Source organism: Otolemur garnettii, unplaced genomic scaffold, assembly GCF_000181295.1.
Source record: "Otolemur garnettii isolate 467f Iridium unplaced genomic scaffold, OtoGar3 scaffold00134, whole genome shotgun sequence".
Classification (NCBI taxonomy): Eukaryota; Metazoa; Chordata; class Mammalia; order Primates; family Galagidae; genus Otolemur; species Otolemur garnettii.
Window position 1 is genome coordinate 2,150,129 of NW_003852529.1, and position 14,166 is coordinate 2,164,294.

Here is a 14,166-nt window from a genome sequence, read left to right on the forward strand (position 1 = left end):
GGGCTGGATTCGAACCCTCCAACTTAGGTATATGTGGCTAGCGCCTTAGCCACTTGAGCCACAGGTGCCGAGCCAACTTTCAAGAGTTTTAAAATGAACATTTGAAATGTAGCAAAATGCAACCTTTTAAGAAAAGGCAACTTGCATATTGATATTATGTATGTACATATGAATCTTAAAAACACCTATGTCCTTCACCCAGGAATCTTCCTCCTGAAACTTTATTCCAAGAAACTAATAAAAATACAAAAGACAGAGAACTGTTCAAAATACAACAAAAAGGCTTTACATTATAAAGCCTTACATTATAAAACATTATACACAGAGTTTTTTTTTGTTTTTTAAGAGGCAGGGTCTTGCTCTTTTGCCCTGGTGCAGTGGCACAATCATATCTCACTGCAGCCTCAAACTCCTGGTTAAGCAATCCTCATGCCTCAGCCTCCCAAGTCTTTGGGACTACAGGTATGCACTATTGTACCCAGGTAATTTTTTAAAAATTTGTGTAGAGACAGGGTCTCACTATGTTGCCCAGGCTGATCTCAAATTCTTGGCCTTAGCAATCTTGCCACTTCAGCCTCCCAAGTAGCTGGGATTACAGGTGTGTGCCACCATGCAGGGCCCCAAAGATGTTTGTTACTAAGATGTTGTTTAGAATATCTGTGCAGTACAATATTTTACATGCTTAAAAAATTATATTAAAGAGTTTACAATAGCTTTAAAAAATACCTGTTACAACATTAAGTGAAATCTCAATACAAAATTCTATGTAGCATAAGGCTGTGAATATGAGAAATATTATCTTAGAGAAAAGACTTGAAGGAAACACTCCGAAGTGTCAGACATAGTTGACTCTGACTGGGGAAGTTATGGGTGATTTTTAATTTTTCCTTTATTCTTTTCTGTATATTTCCTTTCTTGAAAAGGAACTCTTGTGATTTTTTAAAATCAGAAAAAAAATCTTTCAAAGATATGTAATATAAGTAGTAGAATAAAAAATAGATGATTTTAGTATCTTAGCTGGCCAGTATTTTAGAATAGAAATCAGCAAACCTGCTCTGTGAAGGGGCAGACAGTAAATATTTTAGGCTTCACAGGCCCCGTGGCTCTGCCACAACTCCTCAGCAAGGCAGCACAGAAGCCACTGCAAACAATCCACAAACAGATGGGAACTGCCATGTGCCAATAAAACTTTATTTACAAAACCAAGAGGCCAGCCTAGGGGCCAGTGTGCCAAAGCTGCTTTATTTTTATTTATTTATTTATTGAGACAGAGTCTCACTATGTCTCCCTTTGCAAAGTGCTGTGATGTCATAGCTCACAGCAACCTCAAACTCCTGGGCTTCAGCGATTCTCTTGCTTCAGCCTCCTAAGTAGCTGGGACTACAGGCACCTGCCATAACACCTGGCTATTTTTTGTTGTTTAGCAAGCCTGGGCCATGTTCAAACCCGCCAGCCTCAGTGTATGTGGCTGGAGCCATAACCTCTGTGCTATGGGCGCTGAGCCCCCAACCTGCTTTAGATGGCAAAAAAGTCTTTTCTTATATTTGTCCAGGAGGTATGCATTTTTTTTTTTTCGAGACAGAGCCTCAAGCTGTCCCCCTGGGTAGAGTGCCGTGGCACTACAGCTCACAGCAACCTCCAATTCCTGGGCTCAAGCGAGTCTCCCGCCTCCGCCTCCCAAGTAGCTGGGACCACAGGCGCCCGCCACAACGCCCGGCCATCTCTTGGTTGCAGCCGTCATTGTTGTCCGGCGGGTCCGGGCTGGGGACTCGAACCCGCCACCCTAGGTGTACGTGGCTGGCGCCCCAGCCCGTTGAGCCATAGGCGCCGAGCCGAGGTATGCATTTTGAAGGAAGAGTTTGCTATGCAAATTGGGCGCTGGCAACGGAGCAGGAGCAGGTGGAGTGAGTCTGAAGTCAAGGGCAATTTATAACAAATGTTTCAAGTTTACACAGCACTCTATAAAAGCCCACCGTGTCTAGTGTAATCTGCTCATTACAGTCATTCATATTTACTAATTAAAAATACTTTCATTCATATTTTATTAGCTTGCTTCAAGTTACAATGAATATTATAGTTCTTTAAAAAAATTTTAAGCCTTTGAGGTGGTAACATTACAGGCAAAAGCTGCATGTGGGCTGGGCACAGTAGCTCACGCCCGCAATCCTAGCACTCTGGGAGGCTGAGGCAGGTGGATCACCTGAGCTCAGGAAGTCGAGACCAGCCTGAGAAAGAACGAGACCCTGTCTCTACTAAAAATAGAAAAATTTGCTGGGCGTGGTAGTGGGCACCTATAGTCCCAGCTACTTGAGAGGCTGAGGCAGGAGGATTGCTTGAGCCCAAGAGTTTGAGGTTGCTGTGAGTTATGACAGCACTGCACTCTAGCTAAGGCAACAGAGTGAGACTGTGTCTCAAACAAACCAAAAACCACAAAAAACCTGCATGCATATTCGATCTAGTCCATAGTACCTTCAGGCTGACGTCTGTCCAGTAGATGTGGTTGTTGGACACGTCAAAGTCCAGTGCAGAGGCCTCCTTAACGCCGGTCAGCGGGATGGCCACGTCGTTGTTGTTGGTCTCCAGGGAGATCCTGTGGATGGCGGCTCTGCTGGTGAAGACAAGGAAGGCCTCAGGCACAATGCAGGTCTTCATGTCACTGAGCAGCTCCAGGCCGATGGGGCAACCACACCTGGTTGCACGGGGTGTGAAGAAGCACAGGTGGCTGCACCCTCCATTCCTGTCTGCACATGGGTTGGTTCCTAGAAATAAATTCACAGGCTGTAAATGTCCAGAGCCCAGCCAAGAACGGGTGGGACCCAGCCGCAGGCAGGCATGGCTCGACTCTCACCACACGTCTAATGGGAGAGGATGTGGGTGGTGGGATGATACCAACCAGAGTTCCCCCCCTGGTCGAGTGGCAGTTAACAGTAACAGCAGGAGCAGGCACTGCCTGGAACTAACTGGGAGCCAGGCACTGGCCCCTGGGGTCACCTGTCTTCACTTACTCCATCAATCTAGCAAGTAGTACTTATTCTCATCTCTACTGTTTAGTCAAGGAAACTGAAGCCCAGAGATGCTGTTGACGGCAACACAGGAAGTCACAGAGCAGCTCAGCAAGGGCACCGCCAGGCAGGCTGGCCTTAGACACAGGGCACCTTGAGGCAGTGCCTGGCAGGTCACCCTTCCTTGGCCTGCTGACCAGACAGGCTCCTGGAGTCCCACCCCGGGGTTCCCTCCAAGTCATCAACATTCTTGGCAAACTTGAAAACTCAGATTCACACAGGACGGTTAATGGTTGTCTCTTTTTTATGAAAGCAGACAGTAGGAAGCATGCTTGTTTATTTTTGGCCAGTTTGTTAATCTTACTCATCTACCAAAGCACTATTAAAAGTGGCTTTAATTTAGTGTTAAATATTTAAGCTATAGAAGAAATCCTTCTCCCTCCCTGCCTTAGTAAATCATGAGACCTTGAGGAGGGGAGTTCCTCAACTTTCAATCCCAGCCCTAAGGTGCAGCCTTTTCTGTTATCTCTGGGGTTTGCTTTTTGAACAATCCCTCACAGTTGAGTCTCACCCTCCACAGTGGAGAATCAATGTGTTTTGTGGGGTTTTTAGTTTGTTTTGAGATGGGGTCCCACTCTATTTCCCTGGCTAGAGTGCAGTGGCATCATCACACCTCACTGCAACCTTAAGCTCCTGGGCTCAAGTGATTCTCTTACTTCAGTCTCCCAGAACACCAGGATTAACAGGTGTGAGCTGCCATTCCTGACCTCACAAATGTGTTTCTAAAGGTGACTGATGAAACTAAACCTACAGACTCACCCTCCTGTCCTCTCTGCATCAGGAGCACAGGCCTTGATACAGCCCCTGGCCAGGGAGCACCTGCTGCTCCGGGCTACCTGCCCTATCTTGTTCCAGCCCTTACCTCACTCAGCCTCCACTTCTGCTGGCCAAGCCCTGTCCCCTCCCACTCCCCCAATTCCAAGCTCAATTAGCTCCCTTGTATTCTGAAACCATGGTCCTCTCTAACATGACAGCCACCGTCATCAGATTTGTAGCAGAGCTGACTCAGGCATCTCACCCACTATATTACAGGTGACTTGGTGAACACTGGGACCTCTGTCCACTCCCTCATGTGTCCAGCAGAGACCTGCTACGCATCTCTATGGTATGAGGCTCCAGCAGAGACCTGCCATGCATCTCTATGGTACGAGGCCCAGGGCCCCGGCACTATGGCACCCGAGGCCCCACCCAGATGCTGCTCTCTCCAGTGTAACTTGCTGATTTGCACCTGGGGTCCTTTTCAGAAAGAGACTATAATGATTGTCCAACAATGATCTCCTTGGTGAGCATTTTGCAGGTCCTGGCTTTCAGGCAAAGGTGCGTGTGTGTTTCTGAGGGTCAAGCCTGGCCACAGTGGACAACGATCATAGCCCAGCCCAGCAATGAGGTCAAGGTAGGCCCAGGGGCGAGCTCTGAGCTCAGCAGGCCTGAGGTGCAGGATGCCACATCCCCTGTCCCAGTGGAAATGGGGCCACAGCTGCGGTAGCACATGGTGCTGCTCTGGACACTAAGACTCTCAGCCAGGGCCTGGCGCATAGTAGGTGCTCAGCAAATGTCAGTCACAATGGTAACAATAAGTACTGCCATTCCTGGTCCATACCTACCACTTGGTCAATATCCCATATGCCAGCCCTGCTCCTGTCTGCCCCACCTGCCCTTCCCCAGAGTGGGGTACCCCAGCTCGATACCAAACTTGGACCTGTTACTTCTCCCTTGTGCCAGTCAGCGTGATTGAGCAAGGGCCTGGGCCTCCCTGACTCACCAATGACCTTGGCCACGTTCACCGCCTTGAGCCCCATCAGGTCGGGCAGCTGGTCAATGATGACGTCGCGGCTGGCCTTCACCTTGTGCACTCGCTCGATGCTGCGACGCTGCCAGTCCGTCCAGTAGATGAAGTCCCCCAGCAGTGTGAAGCCGAAAATGTGCGGGAGCTTGTCCTCCAGCAGAGTCCGTCTCTTTGTCCCGTCCACATTGATCACCTGCAGGACGGGAGTGACATGGGTCACATAGGGCCACCCCAACCTGCGCCACCCTTCCCCACCTCAGGCCTGAGCTCCCAGGAGCATCTGCTTTGTCCACACCATGTCGGGGCTCATGGGGGTGCTGGATAAATGACATTTTCATTATGATGCATGCCTCCATTTGACAGGGCAATGACAGGCCAGCTCAGAATCCCTTACCCACAGCCTCCCCTGCCCGAATGTGAGTGTTGTACGGGGACAGGTGGCCCAATATAAGCATGCCAGGCAAACAGGTATCTTCTCCCTTACCACTGAGCTGCCTGGAAGACCAATGAATGGGTCTCAGACCAGGGTGTGCTCCACAGGCAGGAGGCCTGGGTCTACCAGCCATGCCTGCCCGTGACTTAGGGGTCCCCAGTTCACACCACCACACAGAGTTACCAAAGGCCAAGCAACTGCAGGGCCTGGCCAAGTCCCTTCCACTCTCTGGGAACTAATTTCTCACTCAATCAGACCAGATGAACTTCTTGTTCTACAACTAAGCCCACGGGTCTAGACGCTTTTACCCTGGTTACTCCAAGATGTAAAAGTCAAATCTCTTCCTAGAAGAGTTGGTGTTAATTAAGAGCAACTACTGCAAAAGCTACAGGGCAGAAAATACCGTCAAACATAAACGCCTTAACAAGCTGAGACTACAGACACTTGGGGTAAGACGGGGTCCAGTGATCCATGATCCCGTAGCAGCTTATGTCAAAAGGAAGACTGAGTAAAGACACCACGTTCAGCTCTCAAGCTCTCGGGCTCTCAGGAGAGGATGAAAGGCACACAAGGCAATTACAGGCAAGCTTCAGCAGGCCCCCTGCAGCCAGATTCATTCCCTGCTCATCAGAAAAGCCACAGATCCTCTGTTTTTCATAGGCACCATAAACATGAGACAGACTGAACGTGCACAGAGAGGGAGACTTTGGTCCTCCGTGGTTGGACAGCTCAGGACAAAACTGCTGGGTAAACAGGGAGGGGCACATGGCCCTGGGCCCCAGCCAGCTCTGCCTCAGTGCTCTGTACCCTCTCGGACCTAGTCTTTCCTCCTGGGACTACTAGCCAAGGAGCTAAAGTCACCCAGGGAACTTAACAAAACAAAGAGCAGGGGCTGGGCCCAGCCTGCAGCAACTACAGTGGATTCAGAAGGCCCAGGCATGGGCATTAAAGCAGCTCCCCACACTGGGTTCTGAGAGGCCAGCTCGGCGCAAACAGCGGGCTTAGCCCAGCGAGGTTGGGGCTCAGGTGGTACCAGTCCTGGCAGCTCCGGGGGGCAGTGAACAGCAGGTGACAGGCCCCTCAGTCCCACGTGGTTTAAGACTCTTGATGGAGTTTTGCCCCCACAACAGGAAGGCACACAAAGGCAGTAAACACGTGCTCCACAACCAGGTGGGTATTCAGAGAACACCTGAGAGGCCTGGTCCATCCCAGCAGCACAGTGCCACACTACAGGGACCCGGCCCTGGGTGCCTGGCAAGGAGGTGCAATGGGGGAAGGCAGGAAGTGGGGCTCACACCAGCAGGGCCCTTCGCCCCCTCCTCCACCCACAGTCACCAAGGCTGGGAGGGCCATCAGCACAGTTCATGAATGTGACAAGGAAGACAATCCTTTACCTAGAAAAAGAAAGGACTCAAAGATCCAACCTACCAAAGGGCAATATTATCTCTTTGATTTTTCTCTTCTTGTCCTAGTTACTTACTTTCTTAATTTTTTTTTTTTTTTTTGAAACAGAGTCTCGCTATGTCGCCCTTGGTAGAATGCCATGGCATCACAGCTCAGAGCAACCTCAAACTCCTGGGCTTAAGCGATTCTCTTGCCTCAGCCTCCCAAAACGTGGCTATTTTTTTGTTGTTGTAGTTGTCATTGCTGTTTATCAGGCCTAGGCCAGGTTCGAACCTGCCAGCCCCAGTGTATGTGGTCGGCTCCTTAACCACTGAGCTATGGGTGCCAAGCCATGCCCAGCTATTTTTAGAGACAGGGTCTTGCTCTTGTGCAGGCTGGTTTTGAATTCCTGAGCTCAAGGCTTCCACCCACCTTGGCCTCCCAGAGTGCTGGGATGACAGGTATAAACACTACCCTCGGCCTTTCTTAATTTTAATAACTCAATTTCCAGCCATGTTAAACTGAACTGTCCCTGACTCCCAGCCTCATCCTCAAACAATGAAAAGGAGCCCAGAGGCTCCAGGTGAACTGCAGTGATGGGCGCTGGCCGGAGCCACTTTTCTCTCCACCTTTGCTCCCTACTCCTTGGTTGCCCCCTAAAAAAGTGGGGGAAGCAGTGAGCTGCTCCTCTCAGGCTGTGCCCATAGCAAGGGCAGGATGGTGGCTCTGGACCAGCAGCACCCTCCCTTGGAGATCTCTTCGGCCACTCAGAAGCTACTCTCCGAGTCCCCCGCAGCCCACCCAGGTTACTTTGTTGTTGTTGTAGTTGTCATTGTTGTTTAACAGGCCCAGGCCGAGTTCAAACCTGCCTAGAAGCCGTAGAGCACCACACGGACTCACCACCTTGCAAACACAGCAGGCCTAAAACAAGCGGAGCTCAGCGGCCCTAACACTAGGAAAAAGAAGGAATGCTAAAGTGGTCTTCTGGTGACGACTTTCAGCACACCTTGACCAGAAGCAACACAGCTGAGAAAACAACTCCAAGGTATCAGGCCTCTCCCAAGACTACAGCAGGCCTCCCTTCTCCTGGAGCCCCAGCTCCCCAGAACTCCCCCACCATGAGCCTTGCTCAGCCGCCTTCAGAATGTCAGGAGAGGAGACGCAGAGAACATTCCCCTCTATGTTCAGAAACAACAGGATCAAATTTGGGACGCCCATAGATGGGGGAGCCGGGAGATAACTCAGGAGATAGATTTTCTAGGACAGAGATCAGCACATTTTTCTATAAAGGGTACAAAATGTGTTCAGCTTTCAGACCATAGCGGTCTCGGGGTGCAAAAGCAGCACACAAAACCCCAAGGAGACACACGCAGTCAGGTGCTGCTGTGTTTCAACAACACTCCGCTGATTAAAAAAACAAAATAAAGTTTTCGTGGACACTAAAATGTAAACACACTATAAATTTTCATGGGTCATGAAATAGTCTTCTTTTAATGTTTTTCAAATAATTTTTAAAATGTAAAAATAAATAAACCTCTCTTAGGTTTGAGAATGGTACAAAAACAAGTGGCAGTCTGGGCCCCGACTATAGTTTTCAAACCCTGCTCTAGGAATCTCTGTGCACCTGCTTTAAAGGAAGGGAAACTAGGCCCAGAGCCTGGATGGCGACTCGGGGTCCAGGGCTACTCTCAGAGCTGCCAGCTTCAGTTCTCTTCCCAAGGCAGTTGGAACAGACACCTGCCTCCCCGACCAGCCCATCAGGGTACCTACAGCCCACCAACTGCCAGCTGGAAGGGAAGGACAAGATGGCCCCAAGAAAGCCCATCCTCTGCCATGCTCCAAGAGGCAGCAGCACTGCTGTGAGGTCTGTAGGAGGGCCCCAAAATGGTGGCCCCCAGAAAGTCGACTGGCCTGTGATGCCCTTATAATGAATCCCACGTTCCCACTGATTTGGTTATACAAAAAGACATGAGCACAAGACCAGCCCTCTGAGGGCACACATATAACAGGAAAACAGCTCTGCTGTTTAATTAAGGAATAACTGCCCCAAGCTGTCACACACAAAACCCCAAAGTAGACGAGACGGTTGTATTACTCCATGTAATAGATCTCAAACACGCACACAGCTTCTGGCTCTGGTGGTCGATCTTGTCCCCTGGTGCCACAGGCAGGGACAGCACAGCAGTCCTGCAGTGAGTGTTTTCTGAGTTTGTCAACATCACTTCTGTCTATTTAGTAAGTGTCAGGGCACGGGAGAAACACCTACCCAGGGGGAAGTGAGAGCCACCTAGAGAGCCGGGGGGGGGGGGGATGCACAGGAGGTCACAGGTGACCTAGACCTGATGTGTCCTCAGCCCATCTGGGGTCACCACAGTGATCCCCAAGCTGGACCGCAGAGAGGTCTCGTCTGCTTTGGGAGACAAGATCTGCTCACAGACAAGTGGTAACGATGACAATGACAATAATTCTGTGGCTAGGCACCAGCCCTGGATGGGTGTCGGTGGCTACAGCTTCCAGCCTCCAGGCAGGAACCAGGCGCCACCATTTTGGAAAGGAAGACCCTGCCTGGGCAGCTGAGTGGGTGGAGGCGGTAGGTCATCCCCACACATAAGACCATGGAGTGGCTGGGGGGGGGGGCCCGGCGTCTGGGGAGAGGGGATAGAGACAGCCGGGCATGTGAGGCTGGGGCTCAGGAGCAAGCTGACAAGCACGGTCAGGGGAGGGGCGAGCACGGCCTGAGCATCCCGAGGGAGACCGCTCTGGGAGACAGCAATGCCAGTCACACTCACAAACAGCATTAAGAGCTGTGGCAGGGAAGAGAGGGGAGCTTGTGGATGGGCTTGAGTGTCCAGGTGGGTAGGAACATGCAGGCTCCATTTGGGGCATGCGCTGGAGGGTCACAGGATGGGCTGGGGGTGGCTAAGGGCATCCTAGGGTGCTAAACCTCCAATCCAAGGGCTCTAGAACTCAGAAAAAGGGTTAAGGAGGCATCTCAGGGGTGAAGTCAGCATCACCTGGGATTCCTAGCCCAGGAGGTTAGAAGAACAGGGAGAGAGATGGGGCTGCATCCACGGGACCCCAGGTCACACCTACTCAGGCTATCTCCATGGACAGATGCTGTGTCAGGACTGACCTGGGCAGCTCAGTAGGTGGAGAAGGGAGCACAGGGCTGCTGCCCAGAGGAACCCAGTGAGGGAGCGGCCTCAGCCCACACCCACACCTGGAGCCACGTGCCACTCCCCACTGTCACTGGCGATGGCACCAGCTGGTTGTGGGCTGGTGTGACCACCGGGCAGCCAGGGATGGACCTACTCTAATTTCAAGAGCAGCAGTCACAGACAAGGCCAGTAGGAGGCCCCCTCGGAGAGGCCACACGGGCCTACCCACCAACTCACGCTGTACACCCAACCCAGGTGCTGCTGACGCCCAGATGAAGCCCCATCTTGTCAGCTCAGCATTTCCAAACCTTTGCTGTTCTCCCAATTCATCAAAGGATCAGCCACAGCTACCCTGTAAAGTCCTTCCAGGGGCAGGGGTGAAGCACCAGGAGCCCGAATTCCTCTGCAAAGGGCAAGCTCCCCGCCCCCCATACGCCTTCCTCCCCATGCCAATGCTCCACATCCAGAGCCAGGCCGCGTACAGCCGTGCAGACCAGAATCCTCTCTCCTCTCACAGGTGAGTGGCAAAACTCATCCAAGGCTCTGGATGGAAGTGTACCCACTGTGTGAGGCATGTCCTGTTCCCTGACCATCCTCCCACCTGGAGTCCACTGCACCCTCAGGAAGGTAAATGTGGCTTCTTGCACCTCAGCTGACCCCCTGGAAGCCTTCAGAAGCCACTAATCCCAAGGGACAGGCAGCTGAGGGCCACATCCGAGGAGCCTGTGTTAAGGGTGCCAGCCCTTTGTGGGTGTTCACAAATGGCCAGCAGCAAGCCCCGAGCCCCTCACAGGAGAGGGGAGTCCAGGCCCTGGCACGTTTACCACTAAAAGAATGTCACCAGGGTTTGTCCCTGGGCTAGACTCCAAGAGGACACCATGACAGGTGCCTGCCCACATGGCCAGGACCAGTTCCCACTGTCAGTGGGAAAAGACGCACCGTGTTCTGGGAACACGGAAGAAACGTCTCCGCATGTGTCTCAGCATTGTCTTGGGGCAGCAGGCTGTCTGCGCTCGACATACGAGCAGGCAGCAGGCACGGCTAAGCCTGCCCCATGTCCCCAAAGTGTGTGTCACCAGGTCCCCAGTGGGGAAAGAAAGGAACCTTTAGTGTCTACAGGGCTCTGACAACGAATGGACCGATTCCACAGGGAGAATCCAACACTGGGCTGGCGTGCACAGGCCGCGGTGACTGCAGCGTACCCCCTTTCTGCGCTGCAGGTCTCTGGCGTTGCCTGACTTCACCAAGCCTCTGATTCTTCTAACTGCCCAAGGACATTATGGAGACTTTGGAATTCTTTCCTCTCACCCTTACAACGCCCCTCCCACTCTACCTCTCCAGTCTGGACCACCAGATACAGGCCAACCCACCAGTAGCGCAGATGCAATCGGGGGCCTTCCCCAGAACCCCAGGACACTGCAAGAGCCTCAGAAAAGGGCCAGCAGAGCTTAGCAGGCTCCCAAGTCAGACCACCTGGAGACCTCCTGCCCACACCGAGTGACCCTGCACAAGTTACTGTCCCCTAAACCTCAGTTTCTCATTCTGCAAATGGGGCCCAGGTTACGTATCTCAAAACGCAGCTGTGGGACAAGCCTGTGACAAGATGCCCAGTGTCTCGGGTATCAAGGCCACACGGGGCACCACTGCACACCCTCTAGGGCAGCTACGACCAATTTTTTTTAAATGGAAAAGAACAAGTAGAGAAATCAGAACCCGCGTACGGTGCCTCAGGGAACGGGAAACAGGGCAGCTATGTAGCAAGCAGTCTAAGGGCTCCACGGTAAGTCAGACCTACAATCACCCATGACCCAGCAGTTCCCTCTCAGTGTACACCCAAAATACTTAAACAGGTGTCCAAACAAACTTGCGTACAGATGCTCACAGCAGCAGTTCATCACAGACAGAAGGAGGAAACCACTGTCCATCAGCTGATAAAGGGAAAAACAAACGTGCTCCACCCGCACAATGGACATCGTCCAGCCCTAAGAAGAAAGGACATGCTGAAACGTGGCACCAACGGACCCCAAAACCATGCTCCACCCGCACAATGGACATCGTCCAGCCCTAAGAAAGGACATGCTGAAACGTGGCACCAACGGACCCCAAAACCATGCTCCACCCGCACAATGGACATTGTCCAGCCCTAAGAAGAAAAGACATGCTGAAACGTGGCACCAACGGACCCCAAAACCATGCTCCACCCGCACAATGGACATTGTCCAGCCCTAAGAAGAAAGGACACGCTGAAACATGGCACCACACGGACCCCAAAACCACGCTCCACCCGCACAATGGACATCGTCCAGCCCTAAGAAAGGACACGCTGAAACGTGGCACCAACGGACCCCAAAACCATGCTCCACCCGCACAATGGACATTGTCCAGCCCTAAGAAGAAAGGACATGCTGAAACGTGGCACCACGCAGACAATGGACATCGTCCAGCCCTAAGAAAGGACACGCTGAAACGTGGCACCACACGGACCCCAAAAACATCACCCTATAGAAAGAAGCCCAGCACCAGAGTCCTCATATTATATGATTCCAGTCACATGAAATGTCCAGAAACAGGCAAGTCCACAGAGACAGAAAACAGAAGCTTGGCTGCCAGAGGCTTGGGGGTGCGGAAGACGGGGCGACTGTAAAGGGTAGAGGGTGTCATGGGTGACGAAAGTGCTCTAGCAGTGATGGCTGTGCGACACTGTGAATGTACTGAACAACACTCAAGGGTTCACTTTCAAATGGTCGATTTTATTCTTAAAAATAAAATGGTTTATTTTATTCTTCACCACAGTGAAGAAAACCATTGCTGCGCTAGTACGTGAGGTGTGTCCATCCAGCCTCCCCAGCGCTGAGCTCCTGCCTCGGAGGGTGCCGCGGCTCCGCAGAAGCAGGGGCTGAAATCCTGTGACACAGACACACACTCCACAACCTGCCTGGACCTATAAGAAGAACAGCAGTGACCCTGATGGTGACGCCAACAAGAAGCGATGCAGCCACAAAGAAATCATTCAGGAGGGAAAGAAGGTGGAGTCCACCCTGGGGAGAGGTGCCAAAATCAGGGACTTCCTGCACTGGGGACAAATGTAACTAACATATCACTGGTGTGAAAAGCACCAGAGGTGAGCACAAAGCCAGCTGCCAAAGAACACACACAGGGTGATGCCACGGATACACATAAAAATAGGCAGAATGAGGCCGGGCGCGGTGCTCACACCTGTAATCCCAGCACTCTGCAAGGCCAAGGAGGGTGGATTGCTTGAGCTCAGGAGTTCAAGACCAGCCTGAGCAACAATAAGACCCCATTGCTACTAAAAATTGAAAAATTAGCTGGGCATTGTGGCAGGTGCCCATAGTCCCAGCCAAGTGGGAGGCTGAGGCAGGAGGATCACTTGAGCTCAAGAGTTTGAGGTTGCTGTGAGCTACGATGCCACAGCACTCCACCCATGGTGACAGAGTGAGATTTTGTCTTGAAAAAACGACAACAAAAAAAAACACAAACAAACAAACAAAATAGGCAGAAGGAGACCACACATTGTGTAAGGGGACATCCATGTAAGGAAAAAAATACTGATGTGAACCATTTGAAGAGAAATCAAGTTCAGGATGGTGACCGCTCTGGATTTAACTACGTCAACAATGTGTTATGTCTTAAACTGGATGGTGGATGTGCCATTTAGTTTTTGCTTTAACTCTGTGTTTTGAAATGGTGTAAGGCTTAGGAGTAGTGGCAAAGTTAGCACAGAGGGTCCTGCGTCAGCTCTCCCTGGCCCCCACATCCGATGCACCCACAGTACACCACGCAGGGCCACCGACTTGGGCTCAGACCCTCTCACGGCCTTTTTGTCTAAGAGCATCACAACAAATAATTTTAGTACAGGCTGTCCCCAGCTTACGGAGGACCTGAATAATAGTGTTCCGTACTTATGGATGGGCTCCCAGGGCTTCCCATAAAGACAGTTTATAATCAAGGAAATAAATTAACAATTCAGGAACTAGTTTCTTCACCCATCTAACACACCCACGTAGCACGAGCAGTTCACTGGCCACAGCACCTTTACGCTCCTGGTGAGTCTCACAGATGACTAGCAGCAGACAGAGACGCAAAGAATCAGAAGACCCAGAGCTGGCCAGGCGCGGTGGCTCACGCCTGTAATCCTAGCACTCTGGGGGGCGAGGCAGGTGGATCACTTGAGCTCAGGAGTTCGAGTTGAGCAAGAGTGAGACCCCTGTCTCTTCTAAAAATAGAAAAACTACTTAGACATTGTGGCAGGTGCCTATAGTCCCAGCTACTTGGGAGGCTGAGGCAAGGGGATCGCTTGAGCCCAGGAGTTTGCTGTGAGCT

At 51.6% G+C, this 14,166-nt stretch overlaps 1 protein-coding gene across 1 annotated transcript in view; it reads right to left on the reverse strand.

Annotated features, from left to right (window-relative positions):
* The window catches only part of LRP5L (LDL receptor related protein 5 like), a 53,056-nt gene that overhangs the window by 4,377 nt on the left and 34,513 nt on the right, over positions 1 to 14,166 (reverse strand). The window contains 3 exon segments of the mRNA XM_023518325.1: positions 2,470 to 2,729; positions 2,731 to 2,759; positions 4,825 to 5,041. Of these exon segments, the coding sequence (XP_023374093.1) occupies positions 2,649 to 2,729; positions 2,731 to 2,759; positions 4,825 to 5,041 (327 nt within the window). The 3' untranslated portion in view covers positions 2,470 to 2,648.